Source organism: Pongo abelii, chromosome 23 (assembly GCF_028885655.2).
Source record: "Pongo abelii isolate AG06213 chromosome 23, NHGRI_mPonAbe1-v2.0_pri, whole genome shotgun sequence".
Classification (NCBI taxonomy): Eukaryota; Metazoa; Chordata; class Mammalia; order Primates; family Hominidae; genus Pongo; species Pongo abelii.
The window spans coordinates 23,469,074-23,491,509 of NC_085929.1; the positions used below are offsets into that span (position 1 = coordinate 23,469,074).

General features: G+C 44.3%; 1 protein-coding gene across 1 annotated transcript in view; it reads right to left on the bottom strand.

Annotated features, from left to right (window-relative positions):
- Positions 1-18,386, bottom strand: part of GAB4 (GRB2 associated binding protein family member 4) — a 55,854-nt gene extending 37,468 nt beyond the window's left edge. The window contains exons 1-3 of the mRNA XM_063723198.1: positions 18,282-18,386; positions 17,597-17,735; positions 16,454-16,863 (exon numbers count right to left, since the gene is read on the bottom strand). Coding sequence (XP_063579268.1) covers positions 16,454-16,863; positions 17,597-17,735; positions 18,282-18,386 — 654 coding nt within the window. The remainder of the gene's footprint in view (positions 1-16,453; positions 16,864-17,596; positions 17,736-18,281) is intronic.
- Between the last annotated feature and the right edge of the window lie 4,050 nt (positions 18,387-22,436).

Sequence of the window (22,436 nt, forward strand, 5' to 3'; positions counted from 1 at the left end):
GTCCCAAAGACTTCATTGCTGCTATATCAACTCCTGGGCCTCACTTAATCTCCCAGCATAACCCATACCCAATAAGCCTTGGATTGAAAAAGATTGAAGATTGAGGCATAGCCAGACAGGATAGAGCTGAGGGACATAAGAATAAGTGCTACTTATTTACAGTCACCTGAAGTCTTGCTGAGGCTGCTGCCTTCACGATTCTGTGTGCGTGGTGCAGGTGTTATGTATATACATGTAGTGTGAGCATAGCAGGTGTACTGTTACTACTCTAGCTGGTGTTTACTCTCATATATTGTAAGGGTTTTTATGCTACTGCATTATTCCAATTTTGTGTAAATTATGCAGCTGTATTTCCATATATTAAGTTTATATGTTCACCTTAAATTCTGTGATCTTGCTATATTCACCTAGCTCTGGGAGGGTTTTTTGAAGCAGATTTCTTAGAAGTTCCTGTATATCTAATCATGTCTTTTGAGAATAAAGACAAATTTACTTCATCTTTTACAATCTGTATGACTTTCATTTCTTTTTAATGCTTGTTACACTGACTAGACCCTTTGGTACAACACTGCATAAAAGTCATACGCACAGACATCCTTGCTTTGTTCATGATCTTAGGGTAAAACGTTCAGTATTTTATGATTAAGAATGTTGTTAGCTGTAGGTTTTTCATAGATAGAACTAATTTTCTATGGTTTGTTGAAATTTGGTAAATACTTTTTTGCATCTACTCAGATGATCAGGTGATTTTTCTTCTTTATTCTCTTAATGTGATGAATTGCACTGGCCTGTTTTTAAACGTTAAGCCAACTTTGCATTCATCCTATAAACGCCTTGGTCATAAAGTGGCAGAGCAAGACTTCAAGCCCAGCAGCCTGGTTTCACGGGCTCTGCTTGTTCTCTCACCAATATTGCTTTACGTGTAGAATTTGGGCTGAGGGTAGAGGAGAGGGAACAGTGATCAGGATGACTCTGCAAAGATAGTTGGGCAGATAATGGAATACAGTTTCCCAAATCTGTAAGCAGATCCTTGAAAGCTGTGGATTGCTCAGCTCCAGTCTTCATCCTCCCAACACTTTCTTCCAGTGCCTGTAATTTACTGGAAATCCTTCTGCATCCATGTTGTGTATCAATATCATTACACTCCCTAGAAGCATACTGCTGAAGTATTTCTTTTAGCATTTCTCATAGTGTGGGTTGTCTGGTAACATATTGTCTTAGTTTACTGTGTTGTTTTCTATCTGATGCTGTGACAGTGTGTTTCTTTGGCCTTCATATTTTAAAACAGAGTTTTCCACTGGACAGAGAATCTAGGATGATGGCACCACAGACTGTGTCATGGCCTGTGTTCTCCATGTCTTCATTTCCTCACCTGAGAAATGAGGACAATACTGTGCCTATGCTATCAGGCTGTTCTACGGATATGAAGTGACTCAGATAAAAGCCTTGGTACTGTGCCTTACACCTAGCAAGTATTCAATGAACACTTAAAGAAAAACAAATGCATGCCTACAGTGATCAGATTCTGTTAGGCAGACTATATATAAGATAAAAGCCACAGCTCATGGTTTCCAGGAGCCTGAAATATTTCTTTCAGCATTTCTTATATTGCATGCTTTCTGATAACACCCTTCTTAGCTTTTTAAAAAATGTGACAATGTTTTTATAGTGTCTTCACTTAAAAAGAAAATTGCACTGAGTGTAGAACCTCAGATGATGGTTTTCTTCCTCCAGGGTGTTGACACATCAGTGCACTGTCTTCTGGCCTCCGCTGTTTCTGATAAAAGCTGGCTGTCATTCTGGTACAGTGCGTATTACCCCCTTGGCTGCTTTTTTTATTTTTAGACAGAGTCTTGCTCTGTTGCCCATGCTGGAGTGCAGTGGTGCAATCTTGGCTCACTGCAACCTCCACCTCCCAGGCTCAAGCGATTCTCCTGCCTTGTTTTCCTTATCTTTGTCTTTAGTGATTTGATCATGATGAACTTAAGTACATTCTCCTTTGTGTTTATCCTGCTTGGAATTAGCTGAACTTCTAGGAGCTGTGGACTACTGTTTATGACCAAATTTGGCAAAACTTCAGCTAAAATTTCTTCAAGTATTTTTTCTCTCCTCTCCCTCCTCCTTCTGGAACTTCAGTTATACATATGTTCAATTTCATGATACCACCTCACAAAGTGCCTATTCATCTTTCAATTCGGTTTTTTTCAAGTAGAATAAATAGCATGAAATAAGACAACAGAAATATACCCAAGAATGTCAGTAATTACATATCCAAATATGACAGTAATCACAGCAGTTTGGGGGAGACTGCTAGATGACCCAGGCAAGGAAGGTCTCTCTGAGGTAGTGACATTTTATAATAGCAATCACTTCTACAGAGCCTTACTACACACTGAGCACCATTCTAAATGCTAAATATGTGTGTGTATGTACACATATATACGCATTTATTTAATCCTCACAACAACCTAGTCAAATAGATATTACAACTCCAATGAACAGTTTAAGAATTGGGATGCAGAGAAGTAACTTGCTCAAAGTCACAGAGCCAGTGAGTGGTAGAGCCAAAATTTGAAGCCAGAGCACATGCTCTCAATCACCTTACAACACTGCTTGAAAATACCAGCCGATACTAGAAGAATGAGAAGGAGCCAGGCATGTGAAAGTGGTGGAGGAAGCTGCTGTGTCCCAGCAAGAGGGAACTGCAAGTGCAAAGGCCCTAAGCGGGGAAGAACTTGGCTCTTTCCAGTGAGAGATGGGACAGTGTGGCATGGGAAATTTGGAAGGTAGCACATGCCACACCAAGCAGTTTATTTGATGGCTAACTCTACCTCAGGGACTGAGCTCAATGCCTTGCATCAACCTTACATTATACAATTTCTTAATACAACAGTCACCTGTGATACGTATTATTTGCCCCCCACATTTTGTACAAAGTGAAGCTTCATTCACTAAGTAAATCTGCCTATGATACACAGCTATTAGGTAGAGCCACAGCTCAAACCAGGTGGGACTGCCTGCAAAATTCAGGCCACAACCACACATGACATCAGGTCAAGCTAAATACAATCATTTGACCAAGAATCATCTCCACCTCCCTAGAGAAGCACCTGGCTATGAACAGAAGATGCACCCAGACTTCTAAGAGACTCTTCTGAATAAGGTGACTGTAAGGGAAATGCTTTGTGCTATGGGACTTCAGATCAGGGTTACCTTTATTCTGAACTCAGCTTTGTCCCAGAAAGCCAGAGTTTCTTGTTAATTTCTTCCTTTGTCTAGTAGCTCTTGGTTCTAAAACTGCATCTGTATTTCAGATTTATGTCAATATTTAATATATTTAATATTTATTTATTTATATTTATTATTTATATAATTATATATAAATAAGATATTTATATTTATAAATATATAAATATTTAATATTTATATATTTTATATATATTTATATATTTTTATATATTTATATTTAATATATTTATATAAATACATAATATATAAATATTTATTTTTATTTATATTTATATCTATATAAATATATTTAATATTTACTGCTGCTGGAGTTGCCTCCTTTCAGGGCCTCAGTTGAGCCCTGGTACCCTGTGTTGACCTGTGGTGTTTGTCTCTACATCAGGCCAGCAGAATGCAGTCTAATGGCTAAGGATCCTCATAAAAAGGGACAATGGCCAGCCGAAGGTAAAAACAGAGAAAGAGGTCACTGGGAAGTTTGAACATGGTGCAGAACCCACCATAGCACAGCAAAGCTGCTATAGCCAGACTGCCTCTCTAGATTCTGCCTCTCTGGGCAGGGTATCTCTGAAAGAAAGGCAGCACAGAGCACCTGGAGGAAGGGGTAGCTGTGGGCGCAGCTTCAGCAGACTTAAACGTTCTGCCTGTGGCTTTGAAGAGCACAGTGTATCTCCCAGCACAGCACCTGAGCTCTGCTAAGGGACAGACTGCCTCCTCAAGTGGGTCCCTGACCCCTGTCCCTCCTGACTAGGAGCTATCTCCCAGCAGGGGTTGACAGACAACTCATACAGGAGAGCTCCAGCTGGCATCTGGAGGGTGCCCCTCTGGGACGAAGCTTCCAGAGGAAGGAGCAGGCAGCAATCTTTGCTGTTCTGCAGCCTCCACTGGTGATACCCAGGCAAACAGCGTCTGGAGTGGACTTCCAGCAAACTCCAGCAGACCTGCAGAAGAGGAGCCTGACTGTCAGAAGGAAAACTAACAAACAGAAAGCAATAGCACCAACATCAACAAAAAGGACACCCACGCAAAAACCCCAACCAAAGATCACCCACATCAAAGACCAAAAATAGACAAATTCACGAAAATGAGGAAAAACCGCGGCAAAAAGGCTGAAAATTCCAAAATCCAGAATGCCTCTTCTCCTCCAAAAGATCACAACTCCTTGCCAGCAAGGGAACAAAATTGGATGGAGAATGAGTTTGACGAACTGACAGAAGTAGGCTTCAGAAGGTGGGTAAAAACAAACTCCTCCGAGCTAAAGGAGCATGTTCTAACCCAATGCAAGGAAGCTAAGAACCTTGATAAATGGTTACAGGAACTGCTAACTAGGATAACCAGTTTAGAGAAGAACATAAATAACTTCATGAAGCTGAAAGAGACAGTATGAGAACTTCGTGAAAAATAAACAGGTATCAATAGCCGAATTGATCAAGCGGATCAGAGATTGAAGATTAACTTAATGAAATAAAACATGAAGACAAGATTAGAGAAAAAAAACTTAAGGAATGAACAAAGCCTCAAAGAAATATAGGACTATGTGAAAGGTCAAATCTATGTTTGATTGGTATATGTGAAAATGACAGGGAGAATGGAACCAAATTGGAAAAACATTCTTAAGGATATTATCCAGGAGAACTTCCCCAACCTAGCAAGACAAGCCAACATTCAAATTCAAGAAATACAAAGACCACCACCATGATACTCCTCAAGAAGAGCAACCCCAAGACACATAATTGTCAGATTCACAAAGGTTGAAATGAAGGAAAAAAATGGTAAGGGACGCCAGAGAGAAAGGTTGGGCTGCCCACAAAGAGAAGCCCATCAGACTAAGAGCAGATCTCTCTGCAGAAACCCTACAAGCCAGAAGAGAGCGAGGGCCAATATTCAACATTCTTTTTTTTATTATTATTATACTTTAAGTTCTATGGTACATGCGCAAAACGTGCAGGTTTGTTACATACGTAAACATGTGCCATGTTGTGCGCTGCATCTGTTAACTCACCATTTACATTATGTGTATCTCCTAACGCTATCCCTCCCCCCTCCACCCACCCCACAACAGGCCCCGGTGTGTGATGTTCCCCACCCTGTGTCCAAGTGTTCTCATTGTTCAATTCCCACCTATGAGTGAGAACATGCGGTGTTTGGTTTTCTCTCCTTGCAATAGTTTGCTGAGAATGATGGATTCCAGCTTCATCCGTGGCCCTACAAAGGACATGAACTCATCATTTTTATGGCTGCATAGTATTCCATGGTGTATATGTGCCACATTTTCTTAATCCAGTCTATCATTGATGGACATTTGGGTTGGTTCTAAGTCTTTGCTATTGTGAATAGTGCCGCAATAAACATACGTGTGCATGTGTCTTTATAGCAGCATGATTTACAATCCTTTGGGTACATGCCAAGTAATGGGATGGCTGGGTCAAATGGTATTTCTAGTTCTAGATCCTTGAGGAATTGCCACACTGTCTTCCACAATGGTTGAACTAGTTTACAGTCCCACCAACAGTGTAAAAGTGTTCCTATTTCTCCACATCCTCTCCAGCATCTGTTGTTTCCTGACTTTTTAACCCATTAGATTGCCATTCTAACGGGTATGAGATGGTATCTCCTTGTGGTTTTGATTTGCATTTCTCTGATGGCCAGTGATGATGAGCATTTTTTCATGTGTCTGTTGGCTGCATAAATGTCTTCTTCTGATAAGTGTCTGTTCATATCCTTTGCCCACTTTTTGACGGGGTTGATTTTTTCTTGTAAATTTGTTTAAGTTCTTTGTAGATTCTGGATATTAGCCCTTTGTCAGATGGGTAGATTGTAAAAATTTTCTCCCATTCTGTAGGTTGCCTGTTCACTCTGATGGTAGTTTCTTTTGCTGTGCAGAAGCTCTTTAGTTCAATTAGATCCAATTTGTCAATTTTGGCTTTTGTTGTCATTACTTTTGGTGTTTTAGTCATGAAGTCCTTGCCCTTGCCCATGCCTATGTCCTGAATGGTATTACCTAGGTTTTCTTCTAGGGTTTTTATGGTTTTAGGTCTAACATTTAAGTTTTTAATCCATCTTGAATTAACTTTTTGTATAAGATATAAGGAAGGGATCTAGTTTCAGCTTTCTACATACGGCTAGCCAGTTTTCCCAGCACCATTTATTAAATACGGAATCCTTTCCCCATTTCTTGTTTTTGTCAGGTTTGTCAAAGATCAGATGGTTGTAGATGTGTGGTATTATTTCTGAGGGCTCTGTTCTGTTCCATTGGTCTATATCTCTGTTTTGGTACCCGTACCATGCTGTTTTGGTTATTGTAGCCTTGTAGTATAGTTTGAAGTCAGGTAGCGTGATGCCTCCAGCTTTGTTCTTTTGGCTTAGGACTGTCTTGGCAATGTGGGCTCTTTTCTGGTTCCATATGAACTTTAAAGTAGTTTTTTCCACTTCTGTGAAGAAAGTCATCGGTAGCTTGATGGGGATGGCATTGAATCTATAAATTACCTTGGGCAGTGTGGCCATTTTCACGATATTGATTCTTCCTACCCATGAGCATGGAACGTTCTTCCATTTGTTTGTGTCCTCTTTTATTTCATTGAGTAGTGGTTTGTAGTTCTCCTGGAAGAGGTCCTTCCCATCCCTTGTAAGTTGGATTCCTAGGTATTTTATTCCCTTTGAAGCAATTGTGAATGGGAGTTCACTCTTGATTTGGCTCTCTGTTTGTCTGTTATTGGTGGATAGGAATGTTTGTGATTTTTGCACATTGATTTTGTATCCTGAGACTTGGCTGAAGTTGCTTATCAGCTTAAGGAGATTTGGGGCTGAGACGATGGGGTTTTCTAAATATACAGTCATGTCATCTGCAAACAGGGAAAATTTGACTTCCTCTTTTCCTAACTGAATACCATTTATTTCTTTCTCTTGCCTGATTGTGCTGGCCAGAACTTCCAACACTATTCAACCTATGCTGAATAGGAGTGGTGAAAGAGGGCATCCCTGTCTTGTGCCAGTTTTCAAAGGGAATGCTTCCAGTTTTTGCTCATTCAGTATGATATTGGCTGTCGGTTTGTCATAAATAGCTCTTATTAATTTGAGATACGTCCCATCAATACCTAGTTCATTGAGAGTTTTTAGCAAGAAGGGCTGTTGAATTTTGTCGAAGGCCTTTTCTGCATCTATTGAGATAATCACGTGGTTTTTGTCTTTGGTTCTGTTTACATGATGGATTACGTTTATTGATTTGCATATGTTGAATCAGCCTTGCATCCCAGGGATGAAGCCAACTTGATCTTGGTGGATAAGCATTTTGATGTGCTGCTGGGTTCGGTTTGCCAGTATTTTATTGAGGATTTTTGCATCGATGTTCATCAGGGATATTGGTCTAAAATTCTCTTTTTTTGTTGTGTCTCTGTCAGGCTTTGGTAACATGATGATGTTGGCTTCATAAAACGAATTAGGAAGGATTCCCTCTTTTTCTATTGATTGGAATAGTTTCAGAAGGAATGGTACCAGCTCCTCTTTGTACCTCTGGTAGAATTCGGCTGTGAATCCATCTGGTCCTGGACTTTCTTTGGTTGGTAGGCTATTAACTATTGCCTCAATTTCAGAACCTGTTATTGGTCTATTCAGAGATTCAACCTCTTCCTGGTTTAGTCTTGGGAGGGTGTATGTGTCCAGGAATTTATCCATTTCTTCTAGATTTTCTAGTTTATTTGCATAAAGGTGTTTATAGTATTCTCTGGAGTTAGTCTGTATTTCTGTGGGATCGGTGGTGATATCCCCTTTATCATTTTTTATTGCATCTATTTGATTCTTCTCTCTTTTCTTCTTCATTAGTCTTGCTAGAGGTCTATCAATTCTGTTGATCTTTCAAAAAACCAGCTCCTGGATTCATTGATTTTTTGAAGCATTTTTTGTGTCTCTATCTCCTTCAGTTCTGCTCTGATCTTAGTTATTTCTTGCCTTCTGCTAGCTTTTGAATGTGTTTGCTCTTGCTTCTCTAGTTCCTTTAGTTGTGATGTTAGGGTGTCAATTTTAGATCTTTCTCTTTTAGAGCTTTCTCTTGTAGACATTTAGGGCTATAAATTTCCCTCTACACACTGCTTTAAATGTGTTCCAGAGATTCTGGTATGTTGTGTCTTTGTTCTCATTGGTTTCAAAGAACATCTTTATTTCTGCCTTCTTTTCGTTATGTACCCAGTAGTCATTCAGGAGCAGGTTGTTCAGTTTCCATGTAGTTGAGCAAGTCTGAGTGAGTTTCTTAACCCTGAGTTCTAGTTTGATTGCACTGTGGTCTGAGACATGGTTTGTTATCATTTCTGTTCTTCTACATTTGCTGAGGAGTGCTTTACTTCTAACTGTGTGGTCAATTTTGGAATAAGTGTGATGTGGTGCTGAGAACAATGTATATTCTGTTGATTTGGGGTAGAGAGTTGTGTAGATGTCTATTAGGTCCGCTTGGTGTAGAGCTGAGTTCAATTCCTGGATATCTTTGTTAACTTTCTGTCTCGTTGATCTGTGTTGACAGTGGGGTGTTAAAGTTTCCCATTATTATTATGTGGGAGTCTAAGTCTCTTTCTAGGTCTCTAAGTATTGGCTTTATGAATCTGGGTGCTCCTGTATTGGGTGCACATATATTTAGGATAGTTAGCTCTTCTTGTTGAATTGATCCCTTTACCATTATGTAATGGCCTTGTCTCTTTTGATCTTTGTTGGTTTAAAGTCTGTCTTATCAGAGACTAGGAACGCAGCCTCTGCTTTTTTTTGTTTTCTATTTGTTTCATAGATCTTCCTCCATCCCTTTATTTTGAGCCTATGTGTGTCTCTGCACGTGAGATGTGTCTCCTGAAAACAGCACACTGATGGGTCTTGACTCTTTATCCAATTTGCCAGTCTGTGTCTTTTAATTGGAGCATTTAGTCCATTTACATTTCAGGTTAATATTGTTATGTGTGAATTTGATCCTGTCATTATGATGTTAGCTGGTTATTTTGCTCGGTAGTTGATGCAGCATCTTCCTAGCATCAATGGTCTTTACAATTGGGGATGTTTTTGCAGTGGCCCTGCAGCTGTCCTTTCCATGTCTAGTGCTTCCTTCAGGAGCTCTTGTAAGGCAGGCCTGGTGGTGACAAAATCGCTCAGCATCTGTTTGTCTGTAAAAGATTTTACTTCTCCTTCACTTATGAAGCTTAGTTTGGCTGCATATGAAACTCTGGGTTGAAAATTCTTTTCTTTAAGAATGTTGAACATTGGCCCCCACTCTCTTCTGGCTTGTAGAGTTTCTGCCAAGAGATCAGCTGTTAGTCTGATGGGCTTCCCTTTGTGGGTAACCCAACCTTTCTCTCTGGCTGACCTCAACATTTTTTCCTTCATTTCAACTTTGGTGAATCTGACAATTATGTGTCTTGGAGTTGCTCTTCTCGAAGATTATCTTTGCGGCATTCTCTATATTTCCTGAATTTGAATTTTGGCCTGCCTTGCTAGGTTGGGGAAGTTCTCCTGGATAATATCCTGCAGAGTGTTTTCCAACTTGGTTCCATTCTCCCCATCACTTTCAGGTACACCAATCAGACATAGATTTGGTCTTTTCACATAGTTCCATATTTCTTGGATGTTTTGTTCGTTTCTTTTTACTCTTTTCTCTAAACTTCTCTTCTCGCTTCATTTCATTCATTTGATCTTCAATCACTGATACCCTTTCTTCCACTTCATCAAATAGGCTACTGAAGCTTGTGCATGTGTCATGTAGTTCTCGTGCCATGATTTTCAGCTCCATCAGGTCATTTAAGGACTTCTCTATACTGTTTATTCTAGTTAGCCATTTGCCTAATCTTTTTTCAAGGTTTTCAGCTTTTTTGCGATGGGTTCAAATATCCTCCTTTAGCTCGGAGAAGTTCGTTATTACCGATTGTCTGAAGCCTTCTTCTGTCAACTCGTCAAAGTCATTCTGCATCCAGCTTTGCTCCATTGCTGTAGAGGAGCTGCTTTCCTTTGGAGGAGAAGAGACGCTCTGATTTTCAGAATTTTCAGCTTTTCCCTGCCCCTAGAGGTGGAGTCTACAGAGGCAGGCAGGCCTCCTTGAATTGAGGTGGGTTCCACCCAGTTCGAGCTTCCAGGCCTCTTTGTTTACCTATTCAAGCCTCAGCAATGGCGGGCGCCCCTCCCCCAGCCTGGCTGCTGCCTCGCAGTTTGATCTCAGACTGCTGTGCTAGCAGTGAGCGAGGCTCTGTAGGCATGGGACCCTCCAAGCCAGGCGCGGGATATAATCTCCTGGTGTGTCGTTTGCTAAGGCCATTGGAAAAGTGCAGTATTAGGGTGGGAGTGTCCCGATTTTCCAGGTACCATCTGTCACGGCTTCCCTTTGCCAGAAAAGGGAATTCCTGATTCCTTGTGCTTCCCGGGTGAGGCAATGCCCTACCCTGCTCCATGGGCTGCACCCACTATCTGACAAGCCCCTGTGAGATGAACCCGGTGCCTCAGTTGGAAATGCAGAAATCACCCATCTTCTGCATCGCTCATGCTGGGAGCTGCAGACTGGAGCTGTTCCTATTTGGCCATCTTGGAACCTCCGTTTTCAACATTCTTAAAGAAAAGAATTTTCAACCCAGAATTTCATATCCAGCCAAACAAAGGTTCATAAGCGAAGGAGAAATAAAATCCTTTACAGGCCAGCAAATGCTAAGGGATTCTGTCACCACCAGGCCTGCCTTACAAGAGCTCCTGAAGAAGCACTAAATATGCAAAGGAAAAACTGGTACCAGCAACTGCAAAAACATACCAAAATGTAAAGACCACCGACATGATGAAGATACTGCACCAACAGGCAAAATAACCAGCTAGCATCATTATGACAGAATCAAATTCACACATAACTATATTAACCTTATGTCTTCACTCATAGGTGGGAATTGAACAATGAGAACACATGGTCACAGGAAGGGGAACATCACACACCAGGGCCTGTTTTTGGTGGGGGAAAGGGGAGGGATAGCATTAGGAGATATACCTAATGTTAAATGACAAGTTAATGGGTGCAGCACACAAACATGGCACATGTATACATATGTAACAGACCTGCATGTTGTGCACATGTACCCTAAAACTTAAAGTATAATTTAGAAAAAATTAACCTTAAATGTAAATGGGCTAAATGCCCCAATTAAAAGACACAGACTGGCAAATTGGATAGAGTCAAGATGCATCAGTATGCTGTATTCAGGAGACTCATCTGATGTGCAAAGACACACATAGGCTCAAAATAAAGGGATGGAAGAATATTTACCAACCAAATGGAAACCAAAGAAAGCAGGGTTTGCAATCCTAGTCTCTGATAAAACACACTTTAAACCAACAAACATCAAAAAAGAAAAGAAGGGCATTAAATAATGGTAAAGGGATCAATGCAACAAGAAGAGCTAACTACCCTAACATTATATGCACCCAAGACAGGGGCACCCAGATTCATAAAGCAAGTTCTTAGAAACCTAGAAAGAGACTTGGACTCCCACACAGTAATAGTGGGAGACTTTAACACCCCACTGTCAATATTAGGCAAATCAACAAGACAGAAATGAAACAAGTATATTCAGAACTTAAACTCAGCTCTGGACCAAGTGGACCTAATAGACATCTACAGAGTTCCCCACCCCAAATCAACAGAATATACATTCTTCTAAGCACCACATAGCACTCACTTATTCTAAAATTGACTACATAATTGGAAGTAAAACACTCCTCAGCAAATGTAAATGAATGGAAATCGTAACAGTCTCTTAGACCCCAGTGCAATCAAATTAGAACTCAGGATTAAGAAACTCACTCAAAAATGCACAACTACATGGATACTGAAAAACCTGCTCCTGAATGATTACTGGGTAAATAATAAAGTCAAGGCAGAAATAAAGATTTTTTTTAAAACCAACGAAAACAAAGACACAATGTACCACAATCTCTGGGACACAGCTAAAGCAGTGTTTAGACGGAAATGTATAGCACTAAATGCCCACAAGAGAAAGCAGGAAAGATCTAAAATCGACACCCTAACATCAAAATTAAAAGAACTAGAGAAGCAAGAGCAAACAAATTCAAAAGCTAGCAGAAAACAAACTAAGATCAGAGCAGAGCTAAAGGAGATAGTGACACAAAAAAACCCTTCAAAAAATCAGTAAGTTTAAGAGCTGTTTTTTAAAAAATTAGATAGACCACTAGCCAGACTAATAAAGAATCAAATGCACACAACAAAAAAGAATCAAATAGACACAACAAAAAATGATAGAGAGGTATCACCACTGATCCCACAGAAATACAAACTACCATCAGAGAATACTGTAAACACCTCTATGCAAATAAACTAGGAAATTAATAAGAAATGAATAAATTCCTGGACACATACACCCTCCCAAGACTAAACCAGGAGAAAGTCAAATCTCTGAATAGACCAATAATAAATTCTGAAATTGAGGCAGTAATTAACAGCCTGTCAACAACAACAAAAAAAGCCCAGGACCAGACCAATTCACAGCCGATTTCTACCAGAGGTACAAAAACGAGCTGGTACCATTCCTTCTGAAACTATTCCAAACAATGCAAAAAGAGGGACTCCTCCCTAACTCATTTTATGAGGCCAGCATCATCCTGATACAAAACCCTAGCAGAGACACAACAAAAAAAGAAAATTTCAGGCCAATATCCCTAATGAACATCAATGCAAAAACCCTCAATAAAACACTGGCAATCCAAACCCAGGCACATCAAAAAGCTTATAGATCACGATCAAGTGAACTTCATTCCTGGGATGCAAGGCTGGTTCAACATATGCAAATCAATAACTGTAATCCATCACACAAAAAGAACCAATGACAAAAACCACATGATTATCTCAATAGATGCAGAAAAGGCCTTCGATAAAATTCAACACCCCGTTCATGCTAAAAACTCTCAATAAACTAAGTATTGATGGAACGTATCTCAAAATAATAAGTTATTTATGACAAACAATCAATAAACGCAATCTGTCACATAAAAAGAACCAATGACAAAAACCACATGATTATCTCAATAGATGCAGAACAGGCCTTCGATAAAATTCAACACCCCTTCGTGCTAAAAACTCTCAATTAACTAAGTATTGATGGAACATATCTCAAAATAGTAAGTTATTTATGACAAACCCACAGCTAATATCATACTGAATGGGCAAAAGCTAGAAGGATTCCCTTTGAAAACTGGCACAAGACAAGGATGCCCTCTCTCACCACTCCTATTCAACATAGTATTGGAAGTTCTGGCCAGGATAATCAGGCAAGAGAAAGAAATAAAAGGTATTCAAACAGGAAAAGAGGAAGTTAAATTGTCTCTGTTTGCAGATGACATGATTCTATATTTAGAAAACCCCATCGTCTCAGCCCAAAAACTCCTTAAGCTGATAAGCAACTTCAGTAAAGTCTCAGGATACAAAATCCATGTGCAAAAATCACAAGCATTCCTATACACCAATAACAGACAAATAGAGAGCAAAATCATGAGTGAACTCCCATTCACAATTGCTACCAAAAGAATAAAATACCTAGGAATACAACCTACAAGAGATGTGAAGGACTTCTTCAAGGAGAACTACAAACCACTGCTCAAGGAAATAAGAGAGGACACAAACAAATGGAAAAACATTCCATGCTCATGGATAGGAAGAATCAATATTGTGAAAACGGCCATACTGCCCAAAGTAATTTACAGATTCAATGCTATTCCAATCAAGCTACCATTGACTTTCTTCACAGAATTAGAAAAATCCACTTTAAATTTCATATGGAACCAAAAAAAGAGCCTGCATTGCCAAGACAATCCTAAGCAAAAATAACAAAGCTGGAGGCATCACGCTACCCAACTTCAAACTGTACAACAAGGTTACAGTAACCAAAACAACACGGTACTGGTACCAAGACGGATATATAGACCAATGGAACAGAACAGAGGCCTCAGAAATAACACCATACATCTACAACCATCTGATCTTTGACAAACCTGACAAAAACTAGCAATGGGGAAAGGATTCCCTATTTAATAAATGATGTTGGGAAAACTGGCTAGCCATGTGCAGAAAACTGAAAGTAGACCCTTTCCTTACATCTTATACAAAAATTAACTCAGTTCTGAAGGAGGTCGGGGTCAAAATGGATTAAAGACTTAAACATAAGACCTAAAACCATAGAAACCTTAGAAGAAAACCTAGGCAATATCATTCAGGACATAGGCATGGGCAAAGACTTCATAACTAAAACACCAAAAGCAATGGTAACAAAAGCCAAAATTGACAAATGGGATCTAATTAAACTAAAGAGCTTCTGCACAGCAAAAGAAACTATCATCAGAGTGAACAGGCAACCTATCGAATGGGAGAAATTTTTTCCAATCTATCCATCTGACAAAGGGCTAACATCCAGAATCTATAAGGAATTTAAACAAATTTACAAGAAAAAAACAACAACACTATCAAAAAGTGGGCAAAGGATATGAACAGACACTTATCAGAAGAAGATATGTGGCCAAAAAACATGAAAAAATGCTCATCATCACTGGTCACTAAAGAAATGCAACGAGATACCATCTCATGCCAGTTAGAATGGCCATCATTAAAAAGTCACGAAACAACAGATGCTGGAGAGGATGTGGAGAAATAGGAATGCTTTTACACTGTTGGTTGGAGTGTAAATTAGTTCAACCATTGTGAAAGACAGTGTGGCAACTCCTCAAGGATCTAGAACTAGAAATACCATTTGACCCAGCAATCCCATTACTGGGTATATACCCAAAGGATTATAAATCATTCTACTATAAAGACAAGTGCACCCATATGTTTATTGCAGCACTATTCACAACAGCAAAGACTTGGAACCAACCCAAATGTCCATCAATAATAGACTGGATAAAGAAAATGTGGCACATATACAGTATGGAATACTACGCAGCCATAAAAAAGAATGAGCTCATGTCCTTTGCAGGGACATGGATGAAGCTGGAAATCATCGTTCTCAGCAAACTTACACTGGAACAGAAAACCAAACACCGCATGTTCTCACTCATAAGTGGCAGCTGAACAATGAGAACATATGGGCACAGGGAGACGAACATCACACAATGTGGCCTATTGGGGTTGGGGGGCAAGGGGAGGGATAGCATTAGGAGAAATACCTAATGTGGATGATGGGTTGATGGGTGCAGCAAACCACCATGACATGTGTATATGTATGTAACAAACCTCCACGTTCTGCACATGTATCCCAGAACTTAAAGTATAATAAAAAATTGAAAAAACAAATGGAGAAAGACAAGAACGCAGAATTGATCATACCGCATACCTCAGGGAAGCAGAGGAAAGGGAAGATGACTATAGGATCAGCTTATTCTGGAATAGATTCTTGAAGGGCTGGACCTGGGGCTAAGGAACAGGAGAGAAAAGCCTCTTCTATGTACCTTGGTATAATCATTCTGACTCCTAACAATTACTGTTTCCTCAGTAAAATTGTTGAAATTTAGAACAACACTCTTCAAATTAGCCACTAGGAGGAAGGGCAACCAATCTTCTTTTTTTCTAAATCGTTTAGCCACATGAATTAATATATAGAAAACTACACTGCAGTGCACACTGTCCCTCCGCAGGCGTGGTGGCATGGAAGGACGCGAACGACCCCAGGAGTGGCGGGCGAGGAGGGAAGGGGAGCGGGTGCGAGGTGCCCGCGTTTTCTTGGGGCCCGGGAGGGAAGGGGAGAGGGTGTGAGGTGCCTGCCTTCTTGGGGCTTGGGAGGGAAGGTGAGCAGGTTTAAGGCGCCTGCCTTCCTTGGGGCCTGGGAGGGAATGAGAGAGGGTGCGAGGTGCCTGCAATTCTCGGGGCCTGGGAGGGAAGGGGAGCGGGTGCGAGGTTCCTGCCCTTTGCGAGGCTGCGGAGCCTGCTGTGTCCCCTTTCCCGCCCACTCTCCGACCTGCAGGCCCACGGCGCTCAGGGTAATAGGGTCCCCAGCCCCGGAATCAACTCCCTGGGTCTCGGAACGCAACCCACACAAACCTGGACCCTGTCTCTCGCTGGCGGGGAGTCACCTTCGCATGCAGACGTGGAGAAGTCGCCTCCACCCGCAGCTCCTCCCGTGGACCCAGGCCGCCTCCCCCACGCCCGTCCCGGAGCCCCCAGACCCTCCGTGGCACTCCTGGTCCCGCCCCCACTGCCGGCACTCACAAAGAGCCTCAGCTTCTCCTCGGGGGGCGACTTCCTCAGCCAGCCGCTGTACAGCACGTGGCCATTTCTCATGCTTCCGCCGGCGGGGCCACTTCCGGGCCACGAAGACAAAGGCGCAAATGCCGGGTCAGGTGGGCACAGCTCCCGGGAGGGTGAGGGGTACGGCAGGGAAATGGGGGCCGCAGCCCACAGTGAAGGTGGGGGAGACAGGGGGAGAGGGCGTTGCTGGAGATGGGGTGAGAGGGACGGCTTGCGGTTCCCTGGGACTGCGGGGTAGAAAGCGCAGTTCCAGGGGAGGTCGGGGTCAGAGGTGAAGCTCGTGGGGAGGGCGGGACCCGGGCGCAGGCGCTCACAGGCGAGGGCGGGGTTCAGGTTCCAGCTGGGCTTTGAGTTCCGGTTCAGGCTTCCACCTGTGGTTCCGGTTCCAATTTGAGGTGGAGTTTGGGATTAAAGTTTAGACGAGGCCTCTGGTTCAGGGTTTGCGTTGGGGATTGGGTTGGGGATTTGCACCCTGGGTCAGCCTGGGTGCATCTCATCGGGACCACCGGGGCCGGGGACATGGGCTGGGTGGCTCCTTGGGAGAGGGGGGACAGGGAGTGCAGCTGGTGGGGAGGACAAGGACGAGGGGCGCAGCTCATTCAGAGGGCCACAGCAGAGTCTCAGGTGCTGAGTCCCATGTGCCAGATGAGGAAAAACAATGGAAGAGTTCAGGTTCCTGCTGGGGTTTGAGTTCCAGTTCGGGATTCGGCCCATGGTTTACCTTCTGACTTGAGGTGGGGTTTGGGGTCAAGGTTCAGGCTAGGACTTGAGTTCCAGGTTGCAGTTTGGGGCTGGGATTAGGTTTCAGAGTGAGGGTTTGGGCCTGCTTGTGTTGTGTATGTGTGTTAATGTATTGGGGTTTCTCTGTGTGCAGGTGTGTACTTACGTCACATGTGTGCACGCATCAGTGTGTGCATGTGTGAGTGTTAGTTGAGTGTGGCACCGAGAGCCAACCCCTCTCCTCCCATTTATGCCCCACTGTCTTATCCTGGTTGGGGTGGGCTTTAAAAGTTCCTTCCCTGGGCCATTTGGAGGTTCTCATGTTGCCGGGGGAGAGAAGGGAAGGAGAGAAGAGGTCAAAGATGAGGGCGGCTTGGCCTCAACCAGACCCGGTGTCACGGGGACCAAGAAGCCGGAGGTCCTTGTCTCCTGCCTGTCGAGGAGCTTGGTTTGCTTCTTTGTTCACACATTGTGTGAAAGCACAGTTGGGGGCATCTGAAATGCACAGGATCTGTTCTTGCCCCTGCAGATGTCTTAGAGAACAGGACAGACAAGGGGCCTCTTCAGGAAGCCATCCCCAATGTGCACTGCATGTGAGCTTACAAGACGGGCACAGGGGCCCCATCAGGTAGCAGGGAGGATGCAAGGAAGAGTGTGTGGGGATGGGGGTGCTGGGTGGGGCCAGGTGAGTGGGTGCCTGGCTTCTCCTTAGAGCAAAGGAAAGTGCTGAAGAGTGTGAAACTGTGACATGTTATGCTTATGTTTTGAGAATGGATTGCGGGAACAAGTAGACATGGGGGACCTGATGAGGGCCAGTGGGATGTCCATAGAGATAAGATTTGGCTTGAGCTCGTGAGAAAAGTGGAGATGGAGCCACATGGAGGAAATTGCAGAGTCTTGAGACTGAGGAGACATGTGGGTGGATGAGATATGCATAGTGACCCGACCCTGAGGTGGGGAATGGGGGGACAGCCCTGAGGGGAGGTTGGTGAGGTGTATTTGGACCTATTGGGTTGGAGCCCTAGGCAACATCCTCCTGGGAGGACCACTGGGTCCTGGTCAGGCAGACATGGTGCTCAGGGAGACACTGGATGAGGTGGGAGCCATAGACCCTCTGCTGATGGCAAGAATGGGGTTCCTGGAGGTGCTGGCTCCTTCTGCAGGCTGCAGTCATGGCGAGTCAATTCTAAACTCACCATCTCAGCTCACACTGTAAAGGACACATACCTTAGTATAAATCAGTTAGCCAAGGAGGCCACAGGGTACCCAGTTGGATCCTGCCCTGAGAGTAGGTTTGGATGGGGTGAGAGGGGAGAGAGGCAGTGGCAGGAATGAGGCAGATGAGCTCTTCCTGGTTGGAAGGGAGCTCAGCCCCTGCAGTGACCTCATGCCGACTGGGGCCTCAGCAGGAGCCCCTACCTGGGTCCCCGTGGGCCTCTGACTGTCTTCTCCTGGCCTCAGGGTGGAAAGAACCCTCTTCCAGAATATGTCCTCTCCAGCAACATTCTTCCAGCCCCCTACAGTGCGCACAATGGGAACTTCAGGAGAGTGTAGAGACTGCCACAGGGCATGGAGGGCAGGTGTTGCCCCAAGGTCTAGCCTGCCCAGGATGTTGGCTTTGATGACGGTTGGGGGCCACCGCAGGGGACTTACCAGTGTTTTGAGCCTTTTTTGTGTGTGTATAAAGTGAATTTAAATTTATCCTCTGTGTCTCAAGTGGACAAAAAAAATCACTTCATTTTCCATTGATGATTTATTTTTCTTGTGTCTTCCATTCCATGGTTGATGGAAAAAATATATAAGTTTCTCATAACTTATCTCTGTTTCCTCTGGTTTGCAGCTATCTGTGCCCACCATGGGTCTCACCTCCTCCTTCTGTGAATGTCTGTCCGGTGGCTGTGGGGGAGAGTCTCTAGCACTTGTGCTGCCCTTGGGACCCTCACTGACCCTGGGCTCCTGGTCTGCCCACCCCTTCGATTCCCCTGGGGTCACACATTGGCACCAGAGTCAGGAATGGGCTCTGCATTTCCCCCTCTGTGGGCCTTGTCTGGCTCCCACAGCCCATGTATCAGCGAACTACTTGGGGGTCACATAGGACCCTCCCCTCCCTGCTGAGCTGGCAGTTCATGCCCCGTGGGTAGGAGGAAGAGCAGAGGGAGAGCTCCAGGGGGTGGGCTCCACTGTGCTCCCTCAGGCTTCTCACTTTGGGCAAAGGACACAGGGCATGAGGGCCTCTCCCTGGGGTCTGGACCAAGCTGACCTGGGTCTTTACCAGTCAGGAAAATAAAATAACTTTTATCTGAGAAATGCAAGTGCTTTTAATTATCAGGCCCAGAAAGAGGCATTAAAATGAGAGACCACAGTCATGTCCTACTCCCTCACATTGAGCTGTGTATTCATTTCTTGATACTGCTGTTGCCAGAAGTAGCTATGAATTTACCTCATAATGCCACACCAGACGCCATACCCCACACCCTATAGCTTAACAGTGTACAGCCCATCACTAAGCAGTGTTGTTGCTATGAACCAACTAAAATTCCTGAGGAATTGTATCCGCCCCTTCCCTGTCCTCCTTGTTTTGCCTTTAAAAATCAGCTCATAACTGCTGCTAATTGGAATGTATATTCAGGATAACTTGAATCTGTGCTCCAGAGTTGCAATCCTGAAGTCTGTCTCAAATAAACTCTCTACTAAGATTAACTTTGTCTCAGCTTCTTCCTTGTAGGGTGACACCAGGATCTCCTTTCCTGGTGCTGCAGGGCTTCCCTGGACCCTGTGCGGCAGAGACATCCCCTCCACACAGTATTGCCAGCATATTATGCAGAAAAAATCGTTTTCCCTTTTAACAGGAAGCCCAGTTCTTAGGATTGTCGTTCAAAAATATAATTTAAAGCTTAAAACTGAGCACTTGGGTCTTGGCAGAGTTCCCGTCTTTCTTCACAGTGGCAGATGTGACTGTCAAGAGCCTGGGCAGCTGAGGACAAGTCTGAGCAGGGCAGAGGTTGTGATCGTACCCTGGCCTGTGTCATCCCCTTGCAGGCACCAGCCCTTCTCTATAGAACCAGGGCATCTGCCAGGGATTATTTAGGCCTTGGGTGAGGGTCTGGCAGGGAGCAGTGATGCAGTGATGGAGGGTGTGGTGTGTGTGTGGCATGTTGGGTGGATACTTCCGGTCCCACCTAGGGAAGAGCTTCCTTTTGGAAGCAGAGGTCTCCTGTGTCCCCACAGAAGGATTCAGGTCTGCTGGCCTTTCCCAAGCACCTTGAAAGTCACCAGTCTTCGTGTCACCTGTCCGTCGTGCTATGTGTGTGTGAGAGAGAGAGAGACAGAGAAAATTGTTCGGGTGGGGGTACGCAGTCTCTGTAGCTGCTGAAAGGCCCTGGGACACATGCTGCATGCTGCCAGGTGTTTGTTTTTTCCTCAGCACATGTCACCATTTGTACCCTGGTGCAGGCTGCTGTGAGCACCAGGCTCTGTGCTAGGGGAGCAGTGAGGGGACTGAAGAGACTCAGGGTCCCATGTTGAGGCTGAGCTGGCACATAGTAAGGAAGACAGAATGCTCCTGGCGCAGGTGCTGCTTGGCCTCTGGGTGTGGACATCAGGAGGGCTTCTTGGAGGAGGAGGGAGGGCCTGCTGAGGAGGAGGCTGCCACTCCCAGGGTGAGTTCTGATCATGCTGCCTGAGCCCTTTCCTCATCCCATACTCTGCTCCAGACCTGGATGGGGGCCCACAAGGCCAGTGTGCAGCCGAGTCACGACTGTGCCAGCACCTCGCAAGGAGCCTTGGAATTCACTGTGCGAGAGGCCACTGCAGTACTCGCCTGTGACTCAGCATGTCCCTGGAAATCTGTGAGCCTGGAGGAGAGCAGGAGGGCATGGGGACACCTCCTAGGGGCCCCAAGTTTGGAGGATATGCTGCCAGCAGAGTGTGAGGAGTGAGAGGCACTGCTGCCTGCCTACCTGACACTGGAGGACCAGGCCCCTACATCTCCGACAAGCCTGCTCACCGAGACTGAGTGGGGTGGCAGTGGCTACTATGCCTTGGGCTGCTCTGGGGGGATGCAACCCTTCAGCCCTCTCAGGAAGCATATGGAGCCCTGAACCCATCCCAGCCCTGCCCCGTGGCCTTTCACATGACCAGTGGGGCTTGGAGACCTGGTGAGGAGGCACCTGGGCAGTGAATGGTCCAAGCTAGAGGCATAGGCTGCACAGGGACATCCAGGGCCCACAGTCCCCTCCTGTCTTCACCACAGCTCAGTCCCAAAAGTTCTAGGGCCCAGACGCAGCCACCTGCATCGTGTCCATCTTGGGGAAAATGGACAAAAGTCTCTGGAGCTGGCCCTTGGCTGGGACAGGACCTCCTGAGAAGGGGCCTCTAGCAGTGGTCAGAAGTCCTGCCTGGATGGAGGCTGGAAGCTCCTCCTCGCCCGATCTGCTCAGCACCTGTGGGGAGGGGCCTCTGCCCTCAGCACCACATTCTCCTGTCCGCTTTCTGGCTTTATCTATGGCCACTCTGAGAAAAGAGGTGTAGTCTCCCAGCCTGTTCTGCTCTTACCCCTTAAAGGGCCAGCATGGGGCCAGTGGACACAGGTGAGACACCATAACCTGGAGGTGGTGACCTCTCCATGCCTTCCTGAGGCACCTTTCGTAGATATTAAAAGGTACATAATGGCTTTTCCAAAGTGCTGATGCCTGGGAGGAGAGACCAACGGAGGGGTGGAGTTTGGCCAGCCCTGGTGGGCTTTCTAGGCTCCAAGAACAGCAGGGTGCAGACTCAGACCAGCTCCAAGATAGTAAGGTGGAACATCAATGACAGCTCTGGGGACAGCGGAGTGGAGGCTCAAGGATGACTGCAGACAGTGGAGTGGAGGCTCACATGATCCAGCACTTCCCTTCTGGGTGTCTACACAAAGAAATTCAAAGCAGAGTCAAAGAAATATTTGTACATCTATGGTCATAGCAGAATTATTCACTAATAGCTTAAATGTGGCGACAACTCTAATGTCCATGACAGATGAATGGATAAACAATATGTGGTCTATACACATAATGGAATACTCTTCATTTCTCAAAAGGAAGGTAATTCTGACAAATGATATTAAAATAACCCTGAAGATATTAGAGTAAGTGAAATAAGTCAGAAAAGACAAATACCATAGATTCTGCTTTTATAAGGTCCCAAGAATAGTCAAATGCATAGAGAGAGAAAGTAGAATGGTGCTTGC